The 19,908-nt window shown below is 39.6% G+C and overlaps 1 protein-coding gene across 7 annotated transcripts in view; it reads left to right on the top strand.

The window, feature by feature from the left end:
• The window catches only part of SMAD2 (SMAD family member 2), a 52,633-nt gene that overhangs the window by 12,769 nt on the left and 19,956 nt on the right, over positions 1-19,908 (top strand). Inside the window, exon 1 of one of the 7 annotated variants that reach the window (XM_049796093.1) lies at positions 8,611-8,868. The exons of 5 other annotated variants lie outside the window; for them this stretch is intronic. In XM_049796093.1, the coding sequence (XP_049652050.1) occupies positions 8,831-8,868 (38 nt within the window). In that variant the 5' untranslated portion in view covers positions 8,611-8,830. Of the gene's footprint in view, positions 1-8,610; positions 8,869-19,908 lie in introns of those variants that run through there. One more of the 7 variants, XM_049796092.1, reaches the window with a different exon arrangement.

Genomic DNA, 19,908 nt, shown 5'->3' with positions numbered 1-19,908 from the left:
GTGTGCTCTCAATTCGTGGTGTACAGAGTTCCCACTAAGGTGCATGTGTAAGCTCATTATGTGAGACATAAGTATCCAATCACTTTCACAAGGTGTGTTTTTCTATGAAAAAGTTAGAGGATCTGGTGGCACAGGACTATTCTGGGCGCTTAGCCCCTTGACACTTAAACTAATTTCTAGGGAAGAGAAACTGCATCTGGTTTACGACTCTAATTTCTGTATTTGCGGATTAATCCTAGCTACTTTTAAACTTTGTATCAATCATAGTGCAGACTAGATGGTATCAGCAATGATTTCCATATATCAAATGTGTATCTGATAATGGTTTTGGCATTTTCTTTTAGATTTGACACAGTTTTCCTGGAAAAATCATGAGTATGCTCTGAACGAATGCCTACTTTAATTCTGTTCTCTCTCTATTTCTATTCCACCTTTCGTTCCTAATGCTGCCCTCTGCTTGTATTTTATTCCCTAGAGCAGTCCCAAAATTCTCTAGGTTTGCCTTCTGCTTTCTTCCTTTTGCCACCTGGAAAACAATCAGAAATAAAATATTAGAGCTTTTTTGTCTTAGCATGTATCAGTGGACTAAGATTGGAACCTGTAGGGTTCCAATATTTCTTGACTTGACATGAGATGATTGTATGTATTTAGCAAGTCTTTACCATGATGAAGACTAAATGCTTAATTGGAAGGTGTTTCATATGACGGAAGCTAATATGCCATACAGAGATTCACTTGATACAAAATGTGTATCTAACTTTTAGAGCTCTTTTAGAGCTCTTGGACTTCTTGGAGCTCTCCTGGAGGGGTACTGGGGCGGTAAATATTGCTATTTCAGATGAGTAGTTGTCTAAATTTAATTTTGAAGTTGATGTTAGAAGATACAAACAGTATACTAATACACAATTTTTTTCCTAGTCTACTTTGAGTATGTCCTCCTGCTTTCATGACCTTTTCTGTTAAAGTAGACATAGTAAGTAATTCTTTAAAACAGAATATGAAGTACTCTGTATAGCCTCCATGGTATGACCAGCAGTTTTTGCTGCGCTGTGACAAAACTGTTTTCATCTATCTTCCAGTTAGCTGTAAAAGACTGGACCTATGTTTTACTTGACTACATTAGCAGTAAGCTGGTAGCTAGAGAGCTCTTCAAGTGATGTTGGCTATTATACAAGGTTTAATTTTAAACTAAGAAATGGCTTTGGTATTAAGGGGCGAGATGATATCAGGGTTGCCAGCAGCGCTGTGCAGAATTCTTGAGTTTCATAGTTGGCTTTTGGACTGTTGATGTTATTTCACTTTGACGGCGGTAGTCTGGGTTCCCAAGAAAGAACAAATGTCAACTCAGTACTGTAATGACTTCTGGCGATTTCTTGTTCTTGGATTTAGTAAGTTAATGAAACCGCTGCTTGAGACTCACTTTAATGAATGTCTTAAAGATCTGCAGATCAGCAGGGATAAATAATAAAATGCTGAATTTGAAAGTTTTTTTTCTTCCTAGTCAGCAGGAAGTTTGAGGTGCTGAGATGCAGTTCTGATGTGACAGCTGGGCTAACTTTCCAAATGTTGTTCTGCTTAGGGAGGGTTTTCGTGTTTGGTTTTGTGTGTGGGAGGGGGGTTTAACTAGCTTTAGATTTACTCACTAACACTCTTCAACTCAGCGTAGTTATTGACAAGTGTTGTAGGATGCTTCTGCTTGCCACTGTTGCATTATTCCCTCAACAGAGGTTTTAGTTGTGGTTTCACAAGTTTCTGGTCCCCTTGGAGATTTCCAGAGAGCTTGATACAGTACTTAACTCCAGTATAGTTTTTCATTCTTGAAACCTGAAGCAACTAAACACCTACAAGCTTTTCTCAAAACTGAGAGCAGCTTGGACAACAGTTGAATTAAATTGCCTCTTCAGAAATCTGCATATGCTTACGGTATGTCATTGATAATCCTGGTGTGATTAGGATTGTTCTGTTTCAGCGCTGTTTGTCAAGGTGACCACATACTAAGTGAGGCTGATACTGTGTGTACTATGCAAAAGCTGCTCATGTGGTAATTAATGCAAGTTCTTACCCAGACTAATAGAGGTTCTGAGAAAGCAGAAGCAAACAGATGGAGTGGGTGTTGGCATCGCGCAGCAGGGGTGCTTAGCTCTTCATAAGTGGGTCAGTAATCTAGAGCAGAGGCTAAATAAGTACAGAGGTCCTTTTGACACTAGCCCTTTAAGTAATTTGTCGTTATCTTGCTGAATCCTCCGAGCAAGCCAGTGGGATTCTAATCGTATAATCCCTGTGTATCCTGAAACTAAATGTTGGCATGTGAGTTCACTTTTCTAAAATATGTAGTGAATTTGGTAGAATTTAGGATCTGTCTTTATGCTCTCCCTTGCAGTTTTGACTCAAATGGAGCACAAGAAGCAGTCAGTGAAGAAACAGAGCGTGAGCATCCATTTATATGTCATCTTCCAATGGAACAGTTTCTTCCTTGTTAGCATGGATTGTTCTGTTGAAATAAATACTTTGTAACTAGTGATAGCTAAAATCCAAGCCTTTAACAAACCAAACCATGCCACGTAGTGAATAGTCAACTGGCATATTCATAGTCTATCTTCATTATTTAAAAAGCCGTTTCAGTACTAAGAGTTCAGAGTGTTGGAATCCAAGGTAGGGAAACACAAGTCACTAGTTTCAGTGTCCCAGTATTTTGGTGTGATCAGCTGTGTGTTTTTTCTGTCTTAAAAAGAGTATAGATACGCTTCATGCTTTCTTCTTGCTTCTTTTAAATAAGACTTGCCAAAATGCAGTTGCTATTGTAAAATGCCTGATATAACTGGTAACAGTTTAGCTGGGGCAGGTTTGGGATAATGTTGACCTGCGTTGCCTGTATTTTTAAAATTTAAAAAAAGCTGTGGGAAGGGAAGTGTTGAGTTTAGGACTCCTTTGTGATGTCTTATGCTCCTCTAGAGTACACATATCTGAAAACTAATGCAGAACTGACTGTGTCCATCCTGAGCTGTAACTGGGTACATCCATATCACATGTTGAATTCTGCTTCCATGCCAACATTTGGGTAATGCGACAACTGTAATAGGGTCTTATCTTGCTTGAAGGATTAGTAGTAATGGAGATCACCTGCCTACATGGAGTAGTCCCCAGGTATCACTGTAGTCCTCATTTGTTGCATGTCGTAACCCATTCGTTCTTCCCCAGAAGATTCCATCTTGCACTGTGCTTTTGCTTACCTGTTGTTGAACCCACAGAGCACTGCTGTATCTCATCTTCTTGCTGGCAGTTTCCCTGTTCTACTGCTGACATGGTCTGCACCATGCAATGCTGAACTGAGGCATATGAGATCACTCAGCGTTTGGGTGCACTTTTTTTTCCCCAGTATATGTGAGAGGAGAAAGAAGAGATAGGTGCCTCCCATCAGTCTCAGCAGCTCTAGCTTTCATTCATTTTAGCTTTGCATAGTGAATATAGCTTTCACGTGTGCCCTGACAAAGGCTGTTTGTAGTTGGGAGGAAGGGGACAGCTAAGAGATGCATCTCTAACAGTATACCTCTATTTTCTCTTTTGAGATTTTTGTATGTTCATCTCAGTACTGTAGAAGGGTTTGATACAGCATCAGACAACTTCCTGATTGATAACTTATTTTCTTCTTGAATGAGAATTTTTTTTGTTGACATTAATAGTAGTGGTTATATTATTGTTATTATGTAAACTTGCTTTTGATACTATGTGTGAAACAGTACTTAACACTTGTATCATAGCTTTAATGGGAGGTCCTGAGTTTCTGCAGAGGAAGTACATTTTATCACTGCTTTATGTTAGAGGAAACAATAGCGCACAACCAAAGCCGTGTTGAATGTTGATGAAAAGTGATCTGGCAGATTACTGGCTGAAGTAAGGTTTTAAGACCAACTTCCTGAAGTCCTGATTCAGAGATTCTTTGCTGGGGTGCTAGTACCATGCAAGTGCTTTAGAGTCTTAGGAGAAATGCAGCAGTTGCTTCCAGTGCAGAGAGAAGGCTCATGCCCCTGTCAACCCTTGCTTTCCAGCCTGCTGTGCCATTGGAGTTTTAGAAGGTATTATCTGAAAAATGTTTTTTCTTGCTTAATGGTTCAGTAATTATGTAGAAAACGTAGTCTTACATGTGCCCTCTGTCCTTCTTGCTTCACATGAAGATAGCATCCCTGTGCTATGTTTCCTGGTTTTCAGAAGCTTATTTTTGCTTTGTTTTCTGCAGCCTCCCAATTCTGACTTAAGTGAGAGAGATAGCGAGAGGGGCTCAAATCCTGACATTGTTTTTTGAAGAAAGTAGCTGATTTGTGGAATTTACAGTCAACAATAAGACTTCTGAAGCACCTAGCTTTTGCTTCACATATGAGATGAATTCTGAATTTTTGTACCATCCAGAGGCAAAGAAAGGCTGCAGTGGATTCTATGGGTTTGGGAGTATGGAAGATTGTGAGGGAGTGTTGGGAATGTAAAACAGCTGCAAGTGAAGTGGTCAGGTGGCATTGAAATTAGGAGCCACTTACTGACCAACTTCACTAACACTGGTGTTTCTTTGAGCTTGTTAGGATGAAATAGTAATATTTTAAAGCCATACCTGTTGCATATCTTTCACTTGAGCCAATGGTGAAGGTTGGTTAACTTTTTAAACTGCTATCATGGAACCAATCACACCCTGATTCTCCTGAGGAAATAGCATGGTGGTGGTATTTAAGCATTGTGTTCAGAATACCTTCTTAATATTTTTTTCCTTAAGAAAGTAAAAATGTAGTAGTATATATTGACTGCTTCTGAAGGCTGTAATGTGTTGTGGGTTTTTTTGTGAAGCAAAAATCTACGTATCCACGAGTTTCTTTTCTGTGTGACTTCTGAGCCTGAAAGGCTGCTCTTGATGTTAAAGTGACTAATGCTATTGACACTTGACTACTTATATTTGCTTACAGTGTCCAGGAAATAAATCCAGTACACCTTAATTTTGTTGTATTTCTGATGTATCCTACAAGGATTCAGATATTTAAAACTGCAGAATCTGGTGAAAGTTCATCAAACATGTGAAGGCAGGACCATTTGACATAGTCGAAATTCTCTAAAGCAACTATGAATTTCTCTATTATGCTAGTGTTATTCCTTCGCTTGCTTGTCCTGCAGCCCTTTCTTCATTCCCTGCAGTGAGTTAGCACTATGGATAAGACAAGCAGCCTGGGCATAGCTTACGGCACATGTTAAAATTTCTTTTTCAAGGCTGGCTCTTCTTATTAGTTAATATGAGCCTCCATACATGGAACTTATTAGTGCTGATCAAAGTGTCTACAGAGGAGTTACCAGCAGAAGTAAACTGGGCAGGGAAGAGACCTGTTTAAAGATGGGACAACTGGCTTGGAACTGGTGTTTGAAAGCAAACAAGTTTTTCAAAATTATGACATTTTGATGCCTTTTTCTTCACATAACTGAGTAAAAAGTAATTTCTAATTTAGGTGTAAAGGACACCTTTACATGCAAACTGGTAGCACAGGTTATATTCAAGAAAAAAATATAAACTGTGTTTTTCTTGAATATAACCTGTGCTACCAGTTAGCATGTTTTTTTAATTCCTTGGGAATATTTCTCAGGAAAGTGATCACATAGCTGCATGCAGTAACCTAGTTTTGAGGATGCTTTTGATCACTAGTAGAGCAGAGTTGTCAAGCTAATGTGGCTTCTAGAATAGATTGTTTTCAAGCTTTAAGATCTTTCCCCAAAGTAGGTTACTTTAGAGGACAGCGATACAGAAATTCCTTTGTTCCTCCTCAGGTTAAAGCCATAGGAGATGCGTGATTGCAACAATTACACTGGGGGGTGGGGAAGGTTCCTCTGGAAACTGTTTTAGGAGAGTTCCCAACATCTGCTGCTAAGCTATGAGCAAGACAGCTAAGAGGACAACAGCAGGCAGTTGGATTGGCACACTAGATCCTAAAATAATATTGCTATCCAGACAGAGGTGAAGTCTGTTTTCCCAGAAACAGAACTTGGCACTGTCCGTTTGTAGCAGAGCTGGGATAATTCATTATTCAAGATGGGGATGGACATTGATTCTTAATCATAGCTCACAAGTTGAGAACTGCTATGTATAAAGAACGTCCTCAGACCATATACCGTGTTTCAGTCTGGATGCATTCACTTAAATGTAAATTGGTTCTGTAAGTGTTTGAAGACTATAGCTGAACATCATAAGCTTTCTAAAATAGGTATAGATATTTAAGACAGTACATCAGAATACACTAAAGTACCACTTTTATTGCTGAGATTACAGGAAGAGCATGCTTGTAAATTGTTTGTTGATAAGCTGACTCCTTTTTCTCATGACAGGATTACTGAGGATGAAGCAGAGTCCCCCTCTGCTTTTTTCTGGTTGGAATTTCAATAAAAATAATGCTTTAGAAGAAAGCCAAAGAGATCTTTTCTGGACGTGTGGCAAGAGATGGCTGAGATTTTGGGGAGTGTTGGCTGTGATTAGCTTCAAAATCCCCTGATCCTCCTTGTAATAGCTGGTGCTGTGAAGACTTTGGATGTGTTCACTGGAAAGGTGTAGCAGGAGGATGAAATTGCCCTTGTTCTTCTCAGTCGCATAATTATGGAGGGACTTGAATGTTGCCTCTATATTCTCGGTAAAAGACTAAAGGAAGTTCTTGGTGCTTTCTAAGTGTGTTGCACAAGGCTCTGGCCTCCGCAGGGCAGTAAGGGCAGAATGATGGTGTGCTTTGCAGTGGCTTCCTGTTGTGTGTGACATCTCTTCACGTTGGAGTTGGCCCCATGCATACGTACTCCTCCAGCAGCTTGCTGTGTAGCTTCTTGACTTCCTCTAAACAGTGTTCTGCGGCCTGAATTTCAAACCTAGAAAACAGCCAGGCAGCTGCTTGCCAGGTGAATAGAGTCCACCTGCATAGCCTGAACATAAAATGTGGAAAGATCATCCTGCAGGAAAAACAATCTGTTGCGAAAGTGGTGAGTGCAAAGCAGTTGAGTTTAGAGGTGTTTTTCTGATGTTTTGCAGTTTTCTAATCTGTGTTGAGAGGTTTTTTCAGTAGTTTTATGATGGCAGCTTTCAACTGGTCCATGTTCTGTGGTGCTGTATTGTGCAGTCTGGATTAGTGTGTAGAGAGAGAACAAAAGTGGTCTGAGAGATTGCACTAATTTCCTTGGAGCCCTTCTCAGAGCTGGGGTGGCAGAAGCTGGCACCTGGTTTTCCAAGACCATCTCCTCCCCAAAGATAAATGGGTCCAGTTCTTGGTTTCTAAATGTTCAGGGTGGTGTGATTGTAGATAAAAGGATGCTGGCCCTAATTACATATGTATAAAATGACATGTTCACACTCTAGGTTGCAGAACACCTTTAGATGCTGCATGGACATATGATGGGAAATAAAAATTCATGTGAAGTTCGACTTCAAGTCTCTGTGAAGCTTATCTTCTAAACTTCAGGTTGGCAATCAGTAAGGCAATGTTGGTGGTATTACCTGCATCTGTTTGAAAACTACTCTTACACATTTCCTTTAACTACAAAACTAAACTTAAAAATAAGATAACTGGTGGTCACTCACAAATTTCTCAATTTCTTTTAAGCTGGTGAAAGAAAAATAAGTCTGTTCAGACAAACTAACCATATGGAAATATCAGCTTGTCTGGCATTAGTATTCCTGAATTATATATATATATATTTTAAATGCTTACTCAGGGAAGGAGCTGGATAACTGTACAACTTCTGTTGTGCTTGTCTTCAGAAGCTGACTTTAAATGCCTTTTTGAAGCTTGGCTCTGAAGACAGTGCTTGGAGCATTTCTTACTCAGAATGCTTTGTGAACTGGTCAACACTGTCTTGAGGTCTTGTTTATTGAGAGGAGCCATCATGGATGGGGGTGTGGCAGAGTGCACTGAATGGTCAAAGCGGAGTAAGCCAAGAAGTTAAATATTGTCATCCCCTCTTTCCTTAACCCTTTCTATGTAACTTCCACATTATAGCCCAAAGTTAAATTTTGTTTGCTTTTTCCTATTCGATTCATAGCATCGGTGTATTTGATCGGTAGGGTAGGATGCAGGATTAATATGAGCATAAGATATTGAGCTTTTTTTCTGATAGCATATTTTTTTCCTCTACCAACACTTTGTACTTGAATGGCCACTTGGCAGCAAGACCTTATTCCTGATACCTGTATACAGAAGAAAACATTTGCATCAGTAAGGCGTAGCCCAGACACAGCGTTATTACAGCAGTTGGGGCCTTGCTGTAGTGTAGGTAGGTTATTCTTTAGAAGGTGAATTTGAAATCTTAAGTTTTCTAGCCTTCTAACACAGTGTTGATTGAAATTAAGAGTAGCGATTGTGTTCAAGTGTAATTGAGGGTTTTTTTTAAAATTACTAAAACGTAACCGTTAACTTGGTTTATTGCGTTGCTGTGGCTGATGTTGAGGACTCAATTGCTGTAACTAAGGTTAAGCTTTAGTGTAGACATAGTTCAGGTTACAGCATCTTACAATATTGATGTCATCCTGAAAAAGGAAGTCTTAGAGTATTAAACAAAGATACTTAGGGCTGCCCGTTTTAAGCTCGTGCAATTCAGGAAGCCACGTGACTTACCCACATAATTTGTTACAGAGTTGGTATGCCAGGCAGAAAGTATTGGTATGTCATTTGAGGTAGGTCAACATGTAAAAATATAAATATGCAAGATACTTAGCCAATAGCAAAATGCTGCATAACTCAAAGGAGCTTGCCTCTCGAGTCAGGAGGAAAAATTGTTGAATTTTGGGGACTGTATTGCATGCAAACTGGAGCACTGGATAAAGGCTTGGGGGATGTGGATTCTGGCATTGGCTCTGCTGCTTTTTCCCAGGTAACCTTATAAGTTTTTAATTTGCTGTCATTTTTCAGTCTATAAATGGAGATGAATTTTTGTAAGGCATGTGATAATGCCACTTCTTCACCTCACTGATATAAGCTGTATTATTTAGTTAGGGAGTGTAAGTTTAAGGCATTGTTCCCACTGGAGTGTCAGTGATGTGGAAAGCAAATTTGGGGGTGATGAGTTGTTGGAATTTTTGGAAGTTCTTTATCTTCAAGTTACTGTTGCTTCTCATTAGGATTGCCTTAATGGTAAGAAGCAGGAAGAGTCAGAATCAAAAATAAGTGTTAAAACTTGCTTGATTTTTATCTGCCATTAGTTGTTTGTTAGGTTAACAACTAATACTGGAGCTGTTGAATTTTAAGCAAATGAAAAATAGCTACTTGTGGTTACTTTAGTGACTTACCTGCTCAGTGGATACCAGTACAAAGCTCTAACTAGGAAGAATAATATCTGTATCTGACACTACATGCTACCATTAAGAAGACATGTTGGTCGCTCAAGAAAAATATGTTGACTGTGCTTTGTCAATATTGAGCCCTAAATTATCTCATAAATAGTACTTATTTTTCCTCCAATAAAGGAATCTGGGCTTTAGTCAGCTCAAGTCAATGCTAAATTATTCTCTGGCTTACCTTGGTGATTAGTGTCTTTATATCAGGCCAGCTATTCAGTGTGGCAGAGATTCCTCTCCTCATTATATTCTTTTGTAGAAGTCAGCCAATTTAGTTTTCTTGGTACTGTAACAAAACACCTGAGTGCTCTTTTTACTAGTGTGAATGTTTTATGACAACCAGAGCAATTTTACAGGAAAAACTTCCCAATTGCGTAGCTCAGCCTGTTTGTCTAGGAAGAATTTATAGGGTAAACAACAGTTCTTTTACTGCTGCAGCTTTGAACACAAATAGCCAGTTAACGGGCTCCCTACTGATTTAATCCTGCTTGTAATCTACACCTGCTAATTTAATAAAAGTAATTTCCTATGTCTTGTTTACTACTTGTTTCTGTTCGCTTACTCTGGCTTGGTTGCAGTGCTGATTGGTGGAAAGCTTCTAAAATTTACTGTATACAATGCCGTAGTCTCATCATGAACAGCTTTCGCTGGCTTCTGTCATGCTGCATTGTTTAAAGCAGACCGGCAGGATACAAGAGAACAATCGAGAGCTGGAATAAGTTCACATCTCGCTGCATATGCTTCAAAATTGGCAGAAGAACAATGAGATTGGGGAAATCCCCTTGGACAACTGCTGCACAGTAATCTGACTTCAGCATTTGTTCAGAAAAGATCCCCCAAATTGTGGCTTTTTTTTTTTCTGAAACATACAAGCAAGTTTCAATAGGTTAAGAATGGAAAGCTTTCATTTGGAGCATTTGCCTGTAAAGGTCAGCTCAGGTAAACTGACCATTTCCTTGGGTGTTTTGGTTATCTTTTCTTAGGTACTGGATAGAGAAAAGCCTGATGCAAAAGAAGCAAACTGAGTTTTGCTTAATTGTAGAATTTCAAAGTTACTGTTAATTGGTGAGTTACATCCCAGAACTGGTCTTCACTTCCTCTTAGTTTTGTGGGAGACTTCAAGTCAAGTTCCTCTGTTGATATTTGAAATAATTTTAACTCGTGCTGTAGTTTTGAAATTTTGAACACAAAGAAAGGCTCATATCAACTGATGTGGAATCTTGCAGCTTTGTGGCAGGGGAAGTTGTTTGAAACGGTGTTTGAGACTGGGGTGTTTGGTTGAAAAAGTCTTTTCTCTGTAGTAGATAACTCAAATGTTAGTTTCATGGACTCCAAATACATTTTCCAAGACTGCCTTCTGAACCTTGCTGTGTTTGTGTAAGCCTACAGCAGCGCAGCCTCCAATTACCAAAGCTTATTGATAGTTCTTTACTGTCTTTCTGTAATAAATCTCCCCTTCTGTTATAGCGGGGGGAATTTGAATATAAACTTAATGTCTATATCACGGAAAGAATTCAGTTGTCTCCATTGCAATGAATTCCACAAAGCTAGTATGAACATACCTTTTTAGTTCCTTTGTATATTCTGCATATTTCTGCATATTTCCCATGTACCTGTCTTGCAGACTGATGCCTTGTCTAAGCACAGTTAGTAACCAAAAATCAATGTTTTGCTGTCCCCTGTATGCCTCAATTAGATGCATATAGTAGGAGGACAGAAGGCCTACTAAAGTGATTGTGCCTGTTGCAAGCTGCATTGGTGGTAGCCATTTTAAAAATGCTGTAATAGTGTGTTGAACGATAGGAAGACATTTTTACTGGAGCCCAGTGTCAGCGTGTTCGTTAATCATGTGGGAACCCTTCAGTGTTTTGGCCTATAACCACAGACATTCCAAGAAGGATTTAAGCAGCTCTCCTTGCGGTGAGAAGCCACGTAACCGTTTACTTGAATGCTAATGTTCCTCAAGCCTTTGAAACTCTCATCTTTATGGCTGCAATAGGACAGGGAGCGAGCAGGGCAACTGCCACGTCAGCAGAGGGCAGATGGTGGTAGATCAGGGTTGACTCGTGTTAGGTGGAGTGAGGAAAGGAAACTGTTGAATGTCCTGGGAAAGTGCTTTAACTGTTAAGCAATTACATGTGAGGCAAGAGCGCTTGTGGGCATCGTCTTCACATGCGTGTTCTGGGTGTGGATCGTGAGCAAGATGCCGAAGACTTCAGGACTTGTCTGTGATCTTAACACGTCATTTCTGTCTAGCTCTAGGCAGCGATGCTCAGATTTTTATTCTTGTTCTAAGGGTGTCCCCTGCATACTCAGAATGTTCTGTCAATAGTATCTAATACGGGGTCCTGTATTCTGTTCTGGGCCTGAGGAAAGCAGAGGCCTGTAGTTAGGCACCTTGGCTATTAAGTTGCTTTCTTGATTTTGCCTTTGCTAAGCACATAAGGCAATATAATCTCTCGGCAAACACACCAAGTTAATTTTAAAAATAAAATGCTGCTTTCTTGTATCTGAACAATGAAACTCTTCAAGCCTTTATATGGCTTCCTTGCTAATTGTGAATTTTCTTTAACACTTCTCAAAATATGGACTTAATTTTTGTATTTACTTATTTAGCAAAATGATACAACAGTCACAGCACAAGTACCATTCAGTTCTCTTCGCCAGTACGTTGCTTGGGGAAGCTTCCTCTATGGCTCAAACCTTAACTTTGTTTGAAACATGTTATAGGAAACTGTCATGGTTTAGCCCCAGCCAGTAACTAAGCACCCCGCAGCCGCTCGCTCACTGCCCCCCACCCAGGACAGAATCACTGCATGCCTTAGTTATATAATACTTGATGTTTCTTTGAATTTTCATATTCCTCGTCTTTAGAGATAGTCTCTTGTTTGGGATGTGGATCAGGTTCAGTGTATTCTCTGTTTCACCAATTTTCTGCTAGATATATATACATGGCTTGGGCTGCAACAGGGGTCATTCTGGCTTTAGTGGCTTCCCTGCATTGAGGACTTTACTTTATATATCCTGTGTTCATTAGTCTTCCTGGGTTTCTCGAGATGGGTGTGTAATTCATAGGGGAAAGCTGTCCAGAGACAGCTTCAGTTTGAAATGAGATATTAAAAGATCCTGTAACTGTTGTTCTAAGAGTAATCTTTTTGCCAAGTTCGCATATTTTTCAAGGAACGTGGACAAGATAAATGTCTTGCAAAGCTAATCCCTCCCCCTCACTACCCCAAATACCCACTAGTTTGAGAAGGTTAATCAAAATGTCACATCTTTTTTCAGCTGTCCATCAGTTGCAAAACAGCCCACTCATGCAGTAGCATCAGCCGCTCACCCACTTGGAGGATGACGGACTACTTGAGAAAAATTATTTGACTTAGCCCTTGATAGCTGTACCTCTTAGCTTGTGGGAAAAGCTTTTACCGTATCTACTATGACTAATAGTGGTTAGAGAACTTGAGATAAAGGTCATTTTTTAATGTCTGTCTGGTGCTAGTCCTGAAATGTGTATGCTGAGCTCTGTTTATGTCTTTTGAAAGTATGATTGCTATCAGCTGTTAACAAACCAATTTGTTGTGGATAGATCAGCCAGTATTGTGATGGATATGTCTTCCTATAAAGGTACTTTGTCGTTTAATACTTCTGATTCTGTTTAGGTCTGTTAAGGATGATGCAGAGTGTTAATCTGTGAAATTGCATTTGGTGTCATCTTAACCCACTGCATGATATTGCTTACTAATACAAAACAGAAAAAAGACAAAGTAACCATGTGTGGTGTGAAGTGAAATTGAGATGAATCTGTTGGGTTCTTCAATTCCTTATGTAACTTGTAAGTAAAAGAAAGGTATTTAACAGCTTGATATTGTTGCTAGTCTGGAAGACTGTGCTGGTCATCTGTCTATTTAGTTGGAGCATTTTAGTGGTAATTTAAATATTAGGAAGGAATTACTTGATCAAGTGTTTTCATAGGCATGGTATAATGAGAGTGGAGGACAGATGGTGATTTCTCAGCTAGACTGAGTTGCTGAACATACTTGCTTCATATCTGCTTCCTACATGATGTGGTGCAACATCTCACTAGCTACACAGAGCTCTGATTCTTTTCCTAAATGACGTTTTTGGAGCATGTGTTCCTGGTTATGCTTCCTTTACTCCGATAATTGTGTTTTGATCCTTTATTTCTTTCAGGAGGTGGTGGTCTTGTGTCCTCTGGAAAGCTTTTGTCAGAAAGTCTGAAGACATTTTCCGGTGTGGTATTCTCAGATGAAATACAGATAACTTCTCTTCAATATTAATTTGCTCAGATGTGTAATGAACATGGTACTTTCAGCTGTGGGAGTTTCAAACTTGGAAACTTCTATCCCAGTTGCAGTGCTGTATTTATATTTCTAAAGATACTGTGAGAAACTACAAAAAAACACAGCAATCGGAAAACCTTTATTGGATAGAATAGTGTAACAAATGAAAGCAGTGTAGGAATTCCAAGTTATTTCAAGAATGCCATCTTAAAGTACAAACATCCACATCCTCAGAGCTTGTGGGTCCACATGATCATCTTTTTTTTTCTTTGTTGTTGTTGGTTTGGGGTTTTTTTGTCAGTCTTCCCCCCCTGCCCCGCCCTGCCTGGTTAGTCTCTGGGGAGCTGGCATTGTGAATGCTGTTGTACGCTTGTCATCCTCACTAGATGCAGGGTATCTAAAAGTCACTGGTTTTGATGGCTTTTTTTGAACATATGATTGGGGGGGAGTAAATCTGTGTTGCGGTTCATCCTATCTCCATTAAGACTGCTTCAGAGTTTGTGAGATACAAATTGCAGCTGCTGAAAGCTGTGATGTTATGTTGAGAGTAGGGAACCGTAGGGCAAGTTTCCCAGTAAAGCTGTTAGCTCACGATTTCCATAGGCTGCTTTTGCATGCTCCCTGTGTTCGGTCTCTGAGCGTAAGACTTGTGGCCAGCTCCCTGCTGACTCTTGAGTGAGGCTGAGCTGTATTGCATGCCTTTTATTTCTCAGTCCTGAACGCCATCTCTGCGCTGCTTGACCTTGCTATTTAGAAGCTTACAAGTTTGCAGGCTGCTCTCCACCTGACTTTGAACAGAGAGTAAAGACTCCTTGATAGGATCTGCATCTGAACAGACCATATGGACAACAAGAAAAGCAATAAATATTTTACTTCTGCTTGGTTTCCATGGCATCCTGGAAAAATTGCTCTTGAACTTTGAGGTGCTATCCTTCCAGCATCTCCTAGCATCAAAAGAAAAATAAAGGTAACGCTGTTGTTGGCTGTACTATTTTGTCTGACAGCATGGGGCAGCATGTCAGGATTTGGGTGAAGCGGGGAGGATAAAGTGCTTTGAAGAGGCCTGCCTTAAATCTGTATTTTTGCCTTTGTAGGCAGTTTGTTGCACATGTGACCAGGAAGAAGTGTGCCTTTAGAAAAGGCAACAGAAGCATATACTGTTCATCAAGATGACTTGTTGGCCTGGCACTCTGCAAAACTGGAAGAAACTAGCTGCTGGCCCTGAAATGAGCAATGGGCGGCTCGGATGTTAGGCTATAACAGAGTATCTTTTGTACCTCACGTTCCACTTTTGCGTCCCCTGTGGACATCCTTAACGTTTAAGCTGAAGTAAATGGGAGCTGTTCAATGACTTTTTTCTTTTCCCACAGTGTTAGAGAGGTTAATTGTATCCTGTGCCTCCTGCTTTTCTGGCTATTTTGATGTGTTAATTTTTTAGCATACATCCATTTATAAGGAAGGTTACTTAAGTCATTTTCCTCAGTTCAGATGCTGCATTTTGTATTTGATGTAGTGATTCTGAATGTACTGTGTAAAATTCTATGTAAACTTTATTCGTAAAAGGGTTTTGATTCTGAGAAGTTGTGTAATGGTTGCTGGTGTATATTCCACTAAATATGCACATACATAAAGATTTCTTCCTTGGATGTAGTATGTCCTGAATGCGTATGTGGGGAGGAGGGAGGTAGGGAGAGAAGGTACAGTTACTGTTCTGAGCAAGTAATCTTTGTGTTGCATAGGCTTGAAGAAAAAAGGTCTGCTTTTGGATTCTGGAGGATAGGGAAGACCAAGCTTTTTTTGTTATGTATATAATACCAATTGCTTAAATAAAAGTAAATCTAAGGGGTTGGAGACACTTGGGGAACCACTTACAATTGTGGGAGCTGAGTGCCTCAGCTGCCAGTTTTACTATTGTTCTGTTGAGATTGTGCTGAGAGAAACCTGTGCTTTCAGTTCTGTAGGAGCTTTATTTTCTGGAGTCCAGGGCTCTCTTAGACATTTCTTAATATCCTTTTCCTAGACTTAACAGTCTCTGCTTCTCCTTTGAAGAATGGGAGAATCCATTAGCAAACTAACTGCCCACCTGTACTTATAACACGTAAATATCTGTTTAATATCAATTTACTCTGGTTGCTAATACTACCCTTTAACAGAACTTTTGTAAGGGTCTGCTTTTCTACCCCAGTGTCTATCACGGAATGGTCTTCATGGAAGAATCTTGTCCAGCTCCACTTAAGGATGAATGCCACTGCAGATCTGTGTAAATAATTTTTAAGAAGAATTCACACTTGTGCTTTGTATTCAGCATCGGTTAAGATACTAGCTCATCCTCTAGCAGCTGCTTGGAAGAAAAATCATTATTTCATACTGAATTACTGAATCTTTACATTTTCTGTTGCAAGAAAATGAGATCAGGACCTCTGTGTTACTTGACATCATTCACAAGCAGGAATGAACTGCTGTAGCTTTGAGTCATGCCATTTGATGAATGTGTATGCCTGGTTATGTACATTTTAGTGAGTAGATGACATTTTGTCACCGTAATACGGGATGATGGAGATGCAAGTAAAAAGATTGGTCAGTTCTGCAGGGATACAAAATGATGTAAGATTTGAAGAGAAGTAGGGTTGATATCTCATGAAACTTAACATTTGCATTGTTATTGCAGATCTCTAATGTTTTCTAAGTGAGCATAGTGCAAATAACCTTTTCCCTGCTAGCCCCAGTGTGGAGAAAAGAAACCATGAGCAACACGCATTCAGTAGTTGAGACACTTAGAGGCTAGCCAAGCTACATTCTACAGTAAGCTTTTGTTCAGACAACTGGCTATACAGCTAGCTGAGGTGCTGTTTGCAGAGACAGGTAATATAATTAGCATTGCTACTGGCTGGCACATAGACATTTTAGGCCGTAATAAGGAGAAATGCTAATTGCAAGTATATAGAAAGGACTGTCAAGTCAGAATATAAAAACATCTACACGTATTTTCATTTGAAATCCAGGGTTAAGGAATCCATGATCAGGCAGATTTGGTAGGAACTGTCACCTGTGCTGAATACAATACTGTATGTAAGCCAGTGAACTTTTTTAATTGCTGACTTTGTTTCATCTATATTACACCTAAGCCTTTCAAATCAGTCTTTCCTATTACTGTTGTCTTTAAGACCCTCTCTGAGTTAGTTCCAAAGGTTTCGTATATCTCCCTCCCAGCTGTTCTTGATCCGCAGTTGCATCAGGAAGAAGATAATTGGTATGAGAGGAAAGATTCTGTTCTTTCATCCATCAATTAATTGATCTTTTTCTCAAAGTTACTATCAGTGGAGTGTAATGGACAGTGTCTTCACAGGAATGCAACTTCAATCTAGCTATACCAGTGATGTACCAGAGCCTAAGTGAATATAGCAGTGTTCCTGCCTTGGTTTCCTGCTCAGTATGTTGCTACGTGGAGTCTTGGCTCCAAGATCTTACATAGCAAGATTTTACAAAAAAAACCACCCAAAACCAAACCCCTCCAAAAAACCTAGTATGCAAGGTACAGATCTTCAATCTGCAGACTTTAACCTGTTTTCTCAGACAAATTTTACAGAAGCAGTCATGAGCAATGTTAAAGCAATGGCATTTGCCTGGTTGTTATGAGAAAATGGGATTCCATAAATCTAGTGGCCATTTCTTACTTCTCTAACTACGTTTTGGATAGCTTCGTGTAGCTCTTGAAGTAAATTCTGCACCCTCGACAAAATATCAGTGAAGGTAGTGAGTCCTAGAAATGTTAGGCTGGTATAAAGATGTTTGTGTGTCTGTGCCAAGTTACTTCTCTAGCTCAAGTGAAAACCTCACCATCTTTTCTATTGTTTTTGCATTTTTCTTTAGTCTTTGAGTGAAGACATGAGTAAAAACAAATGTCAGGCTCACATCTGTAGGGAAGACTTTGCATGAGAATTCTAGAGTTTGAAAACTAACTTTCATTTTCCTCTCCCACTTCAAAATGGGTAGATGGGGTACTATCACAGTTTACTGAAATTATTTTTCATTTCAGTGACAGCTCCAGGACTAAAAATGCCTCAGAAAACATAGAGGCAGACAAATTAGATTCAGTGGAAGAAAGGCCTGTGATTATAAGATGCAGGAGAAAGACAAACGGAGAAGGTTGCCTTGAACATGGACTTGCAAACTTGTTAGTGGCTGTAGATTCTGAAGGATACGAAAGATTCGGGAAAAATGTTAGCGGTTCAGTGTAATACTTTGCAAATAAGCAAGTTAAATGTCCAAGACCATTCCATAATGATTCCTGTATAATATGGGCTTTGACTAGTATGATGCTATTTGCATTTCAGGTTTTATTTGTTGTCTTTCTAGTGCTACCACTTCAGGTAAAGAGGAGGCTGTCAGCTGAACTTTGTGCCTTTTAGTTCCTTTAGAGCAGTTCCACTTTGCAAGACTTTGAAGAAGAAAGTGGAATTGCAGTTATGTATGAATTGTGACAATATTTAACAACTTCTGTATAGTTTCTGGTACTTCATATGTAAATATCTTTGAAGTGGTTCTGCCTGCTTTCATCTGATGTACTTGTTGCGAGCACTTCATTTGGTACAAAAAGTACCTGGAGCATGCAGCATTGGCAATACTGTAAATAGTGTTATGGTAGGATAGTTGCTTTGTTCATTCTGTCTCAGTAAAAACTGGTAATAAATTCATAGTGGCAACAACCTGTAATTTACAGATACCAGCCTAAGCATGTGTGTGTGACAGTTTTGGTGCACATAGGGTACTGTTTAAAACTGCTGTCTTTGGGTTCTTTCAACTATAGCTTCAAATAAAACAGCATCTCTATAAAACTGAGTATTGACGAGACCTACCACCTTTATCCCTGGTTATATCTTCTATTTTGCAAATGCACTTGGAATGTCTTGGAGTGTGTGCAGCGCAGTGCCCTGCATAGGCACCAGCTTGTTTCATGCTGTGGTCATGACTGTTTGGACACTGCTTGCACATACTTGCTTGGATCTGCAAATTGGTACATCACGCTTTTAACTGGGCTGAGAAACCGAACTTAATTAAGCAGCCTAGGTTGAGTACCAACCTGAGGTGGCTTTATTAGTTGGCATCTGGATGTCAGTGAAGGGATTGTGGATTGTTCTGTGTAGCTGCATCTCTAGCTACCTAAGTTTCTAATTCGGAATTACTGCCACTGCAAGCCAGGATGCAAATGGCTTTCTATATTCACTAAGATGAGGTTCTACTGTCGCAGGCTAATATTAATATGCTGGTTGGCAATGGTCATCTTATGCTGTTCAGCTTTATGCTGTTCCTTTTTTCACCTAGATGGGTCAGTGTTCTTTACCACCTAATCATATTGCAAATACAAGAATCTATTTTTGGGCAGTGTGTTCTAGTTGAGATGATGTCCATCTGTATTTGTGGACTCTTGAATGTGACTATAGCTTGTTACTTTAGACTGTTTCATCCCATGTAGTTCATATCTGGTTATTACAGGTTTTGGTAGGGACTTTGGTTCTTCCAGTAGGGATATAATACATTAAAGCAAGCAATCTCATTGCTTACTTATGAGTGTGGCACAAACCATGTTTGTCCATGTCCATTCTTCGTGGGCAGATCAGTAATTCATCTGTATTTGAACTGGGACTTGATAGACCAATTTTGTGTTAGACTTACAAATACTATTCTTCCACTAAGGTAGTTTGCACTGTTGGTGCTGATGGGGAACATCATCTGTGATATGTAGACTAGGCAATACAAATACTTTTGGTCATCTTTGATACTTGGGTTTTTCCTGTGTCCACATTTTTCTTGTGTGTGTCAGTATTTTCTGTGTTACTAAAGAAAGGCAGTTTTGGCACTTTGTCTCAAAATTGTGAAGCATTGCTACAGCTCTTTGCTGTTTAGGTGATTTCTTGCCCAGAGCAGGGTTTTTTTGGAACTCAGATTTTCCTGTTAAAGGAAATGATGAAATGGAAGAAGTGAAGGCATACTGTGTGCTGTTGGATGCTGATAGCCACATTAAAGATTCTTCTTGCCAGAATTGTACAATATCATCTGAGATGCTGCTCCTTATAAGCAGATGAAAAGTCAGGTTGAAACGCCAACTCTTGCAACCCTTTCCACTTAGAGAAAGGCTCTGATGGAAGTAGCTTTGATTCCACCCAGTAATAATTTGTCTGACCCTTTATTCACCACATCAATCCTCTGGTCAGTCCCAAGATAGGAATTGTGGGACTGAGTTGTCCCAGGCTTAGTGTGTAGCAGCTTATTAACCAG

The sequence above is a fragment of the Accipiter gentilis genome, chromosome Z (genome assembly GCF_929443795.1).
Source record: "Accipiter gentilis chromosome Z, bAccGen1.1, whole genome shotgun sequence".
NCBI lineage: Eukaryota > Metazoa > Chordata > Aves > Accipitriformes > Accipitridae > Astur > Astur gentilis.
This window is presented reverse-complemented; position numbering and strand designations above follow the sequence as displayed.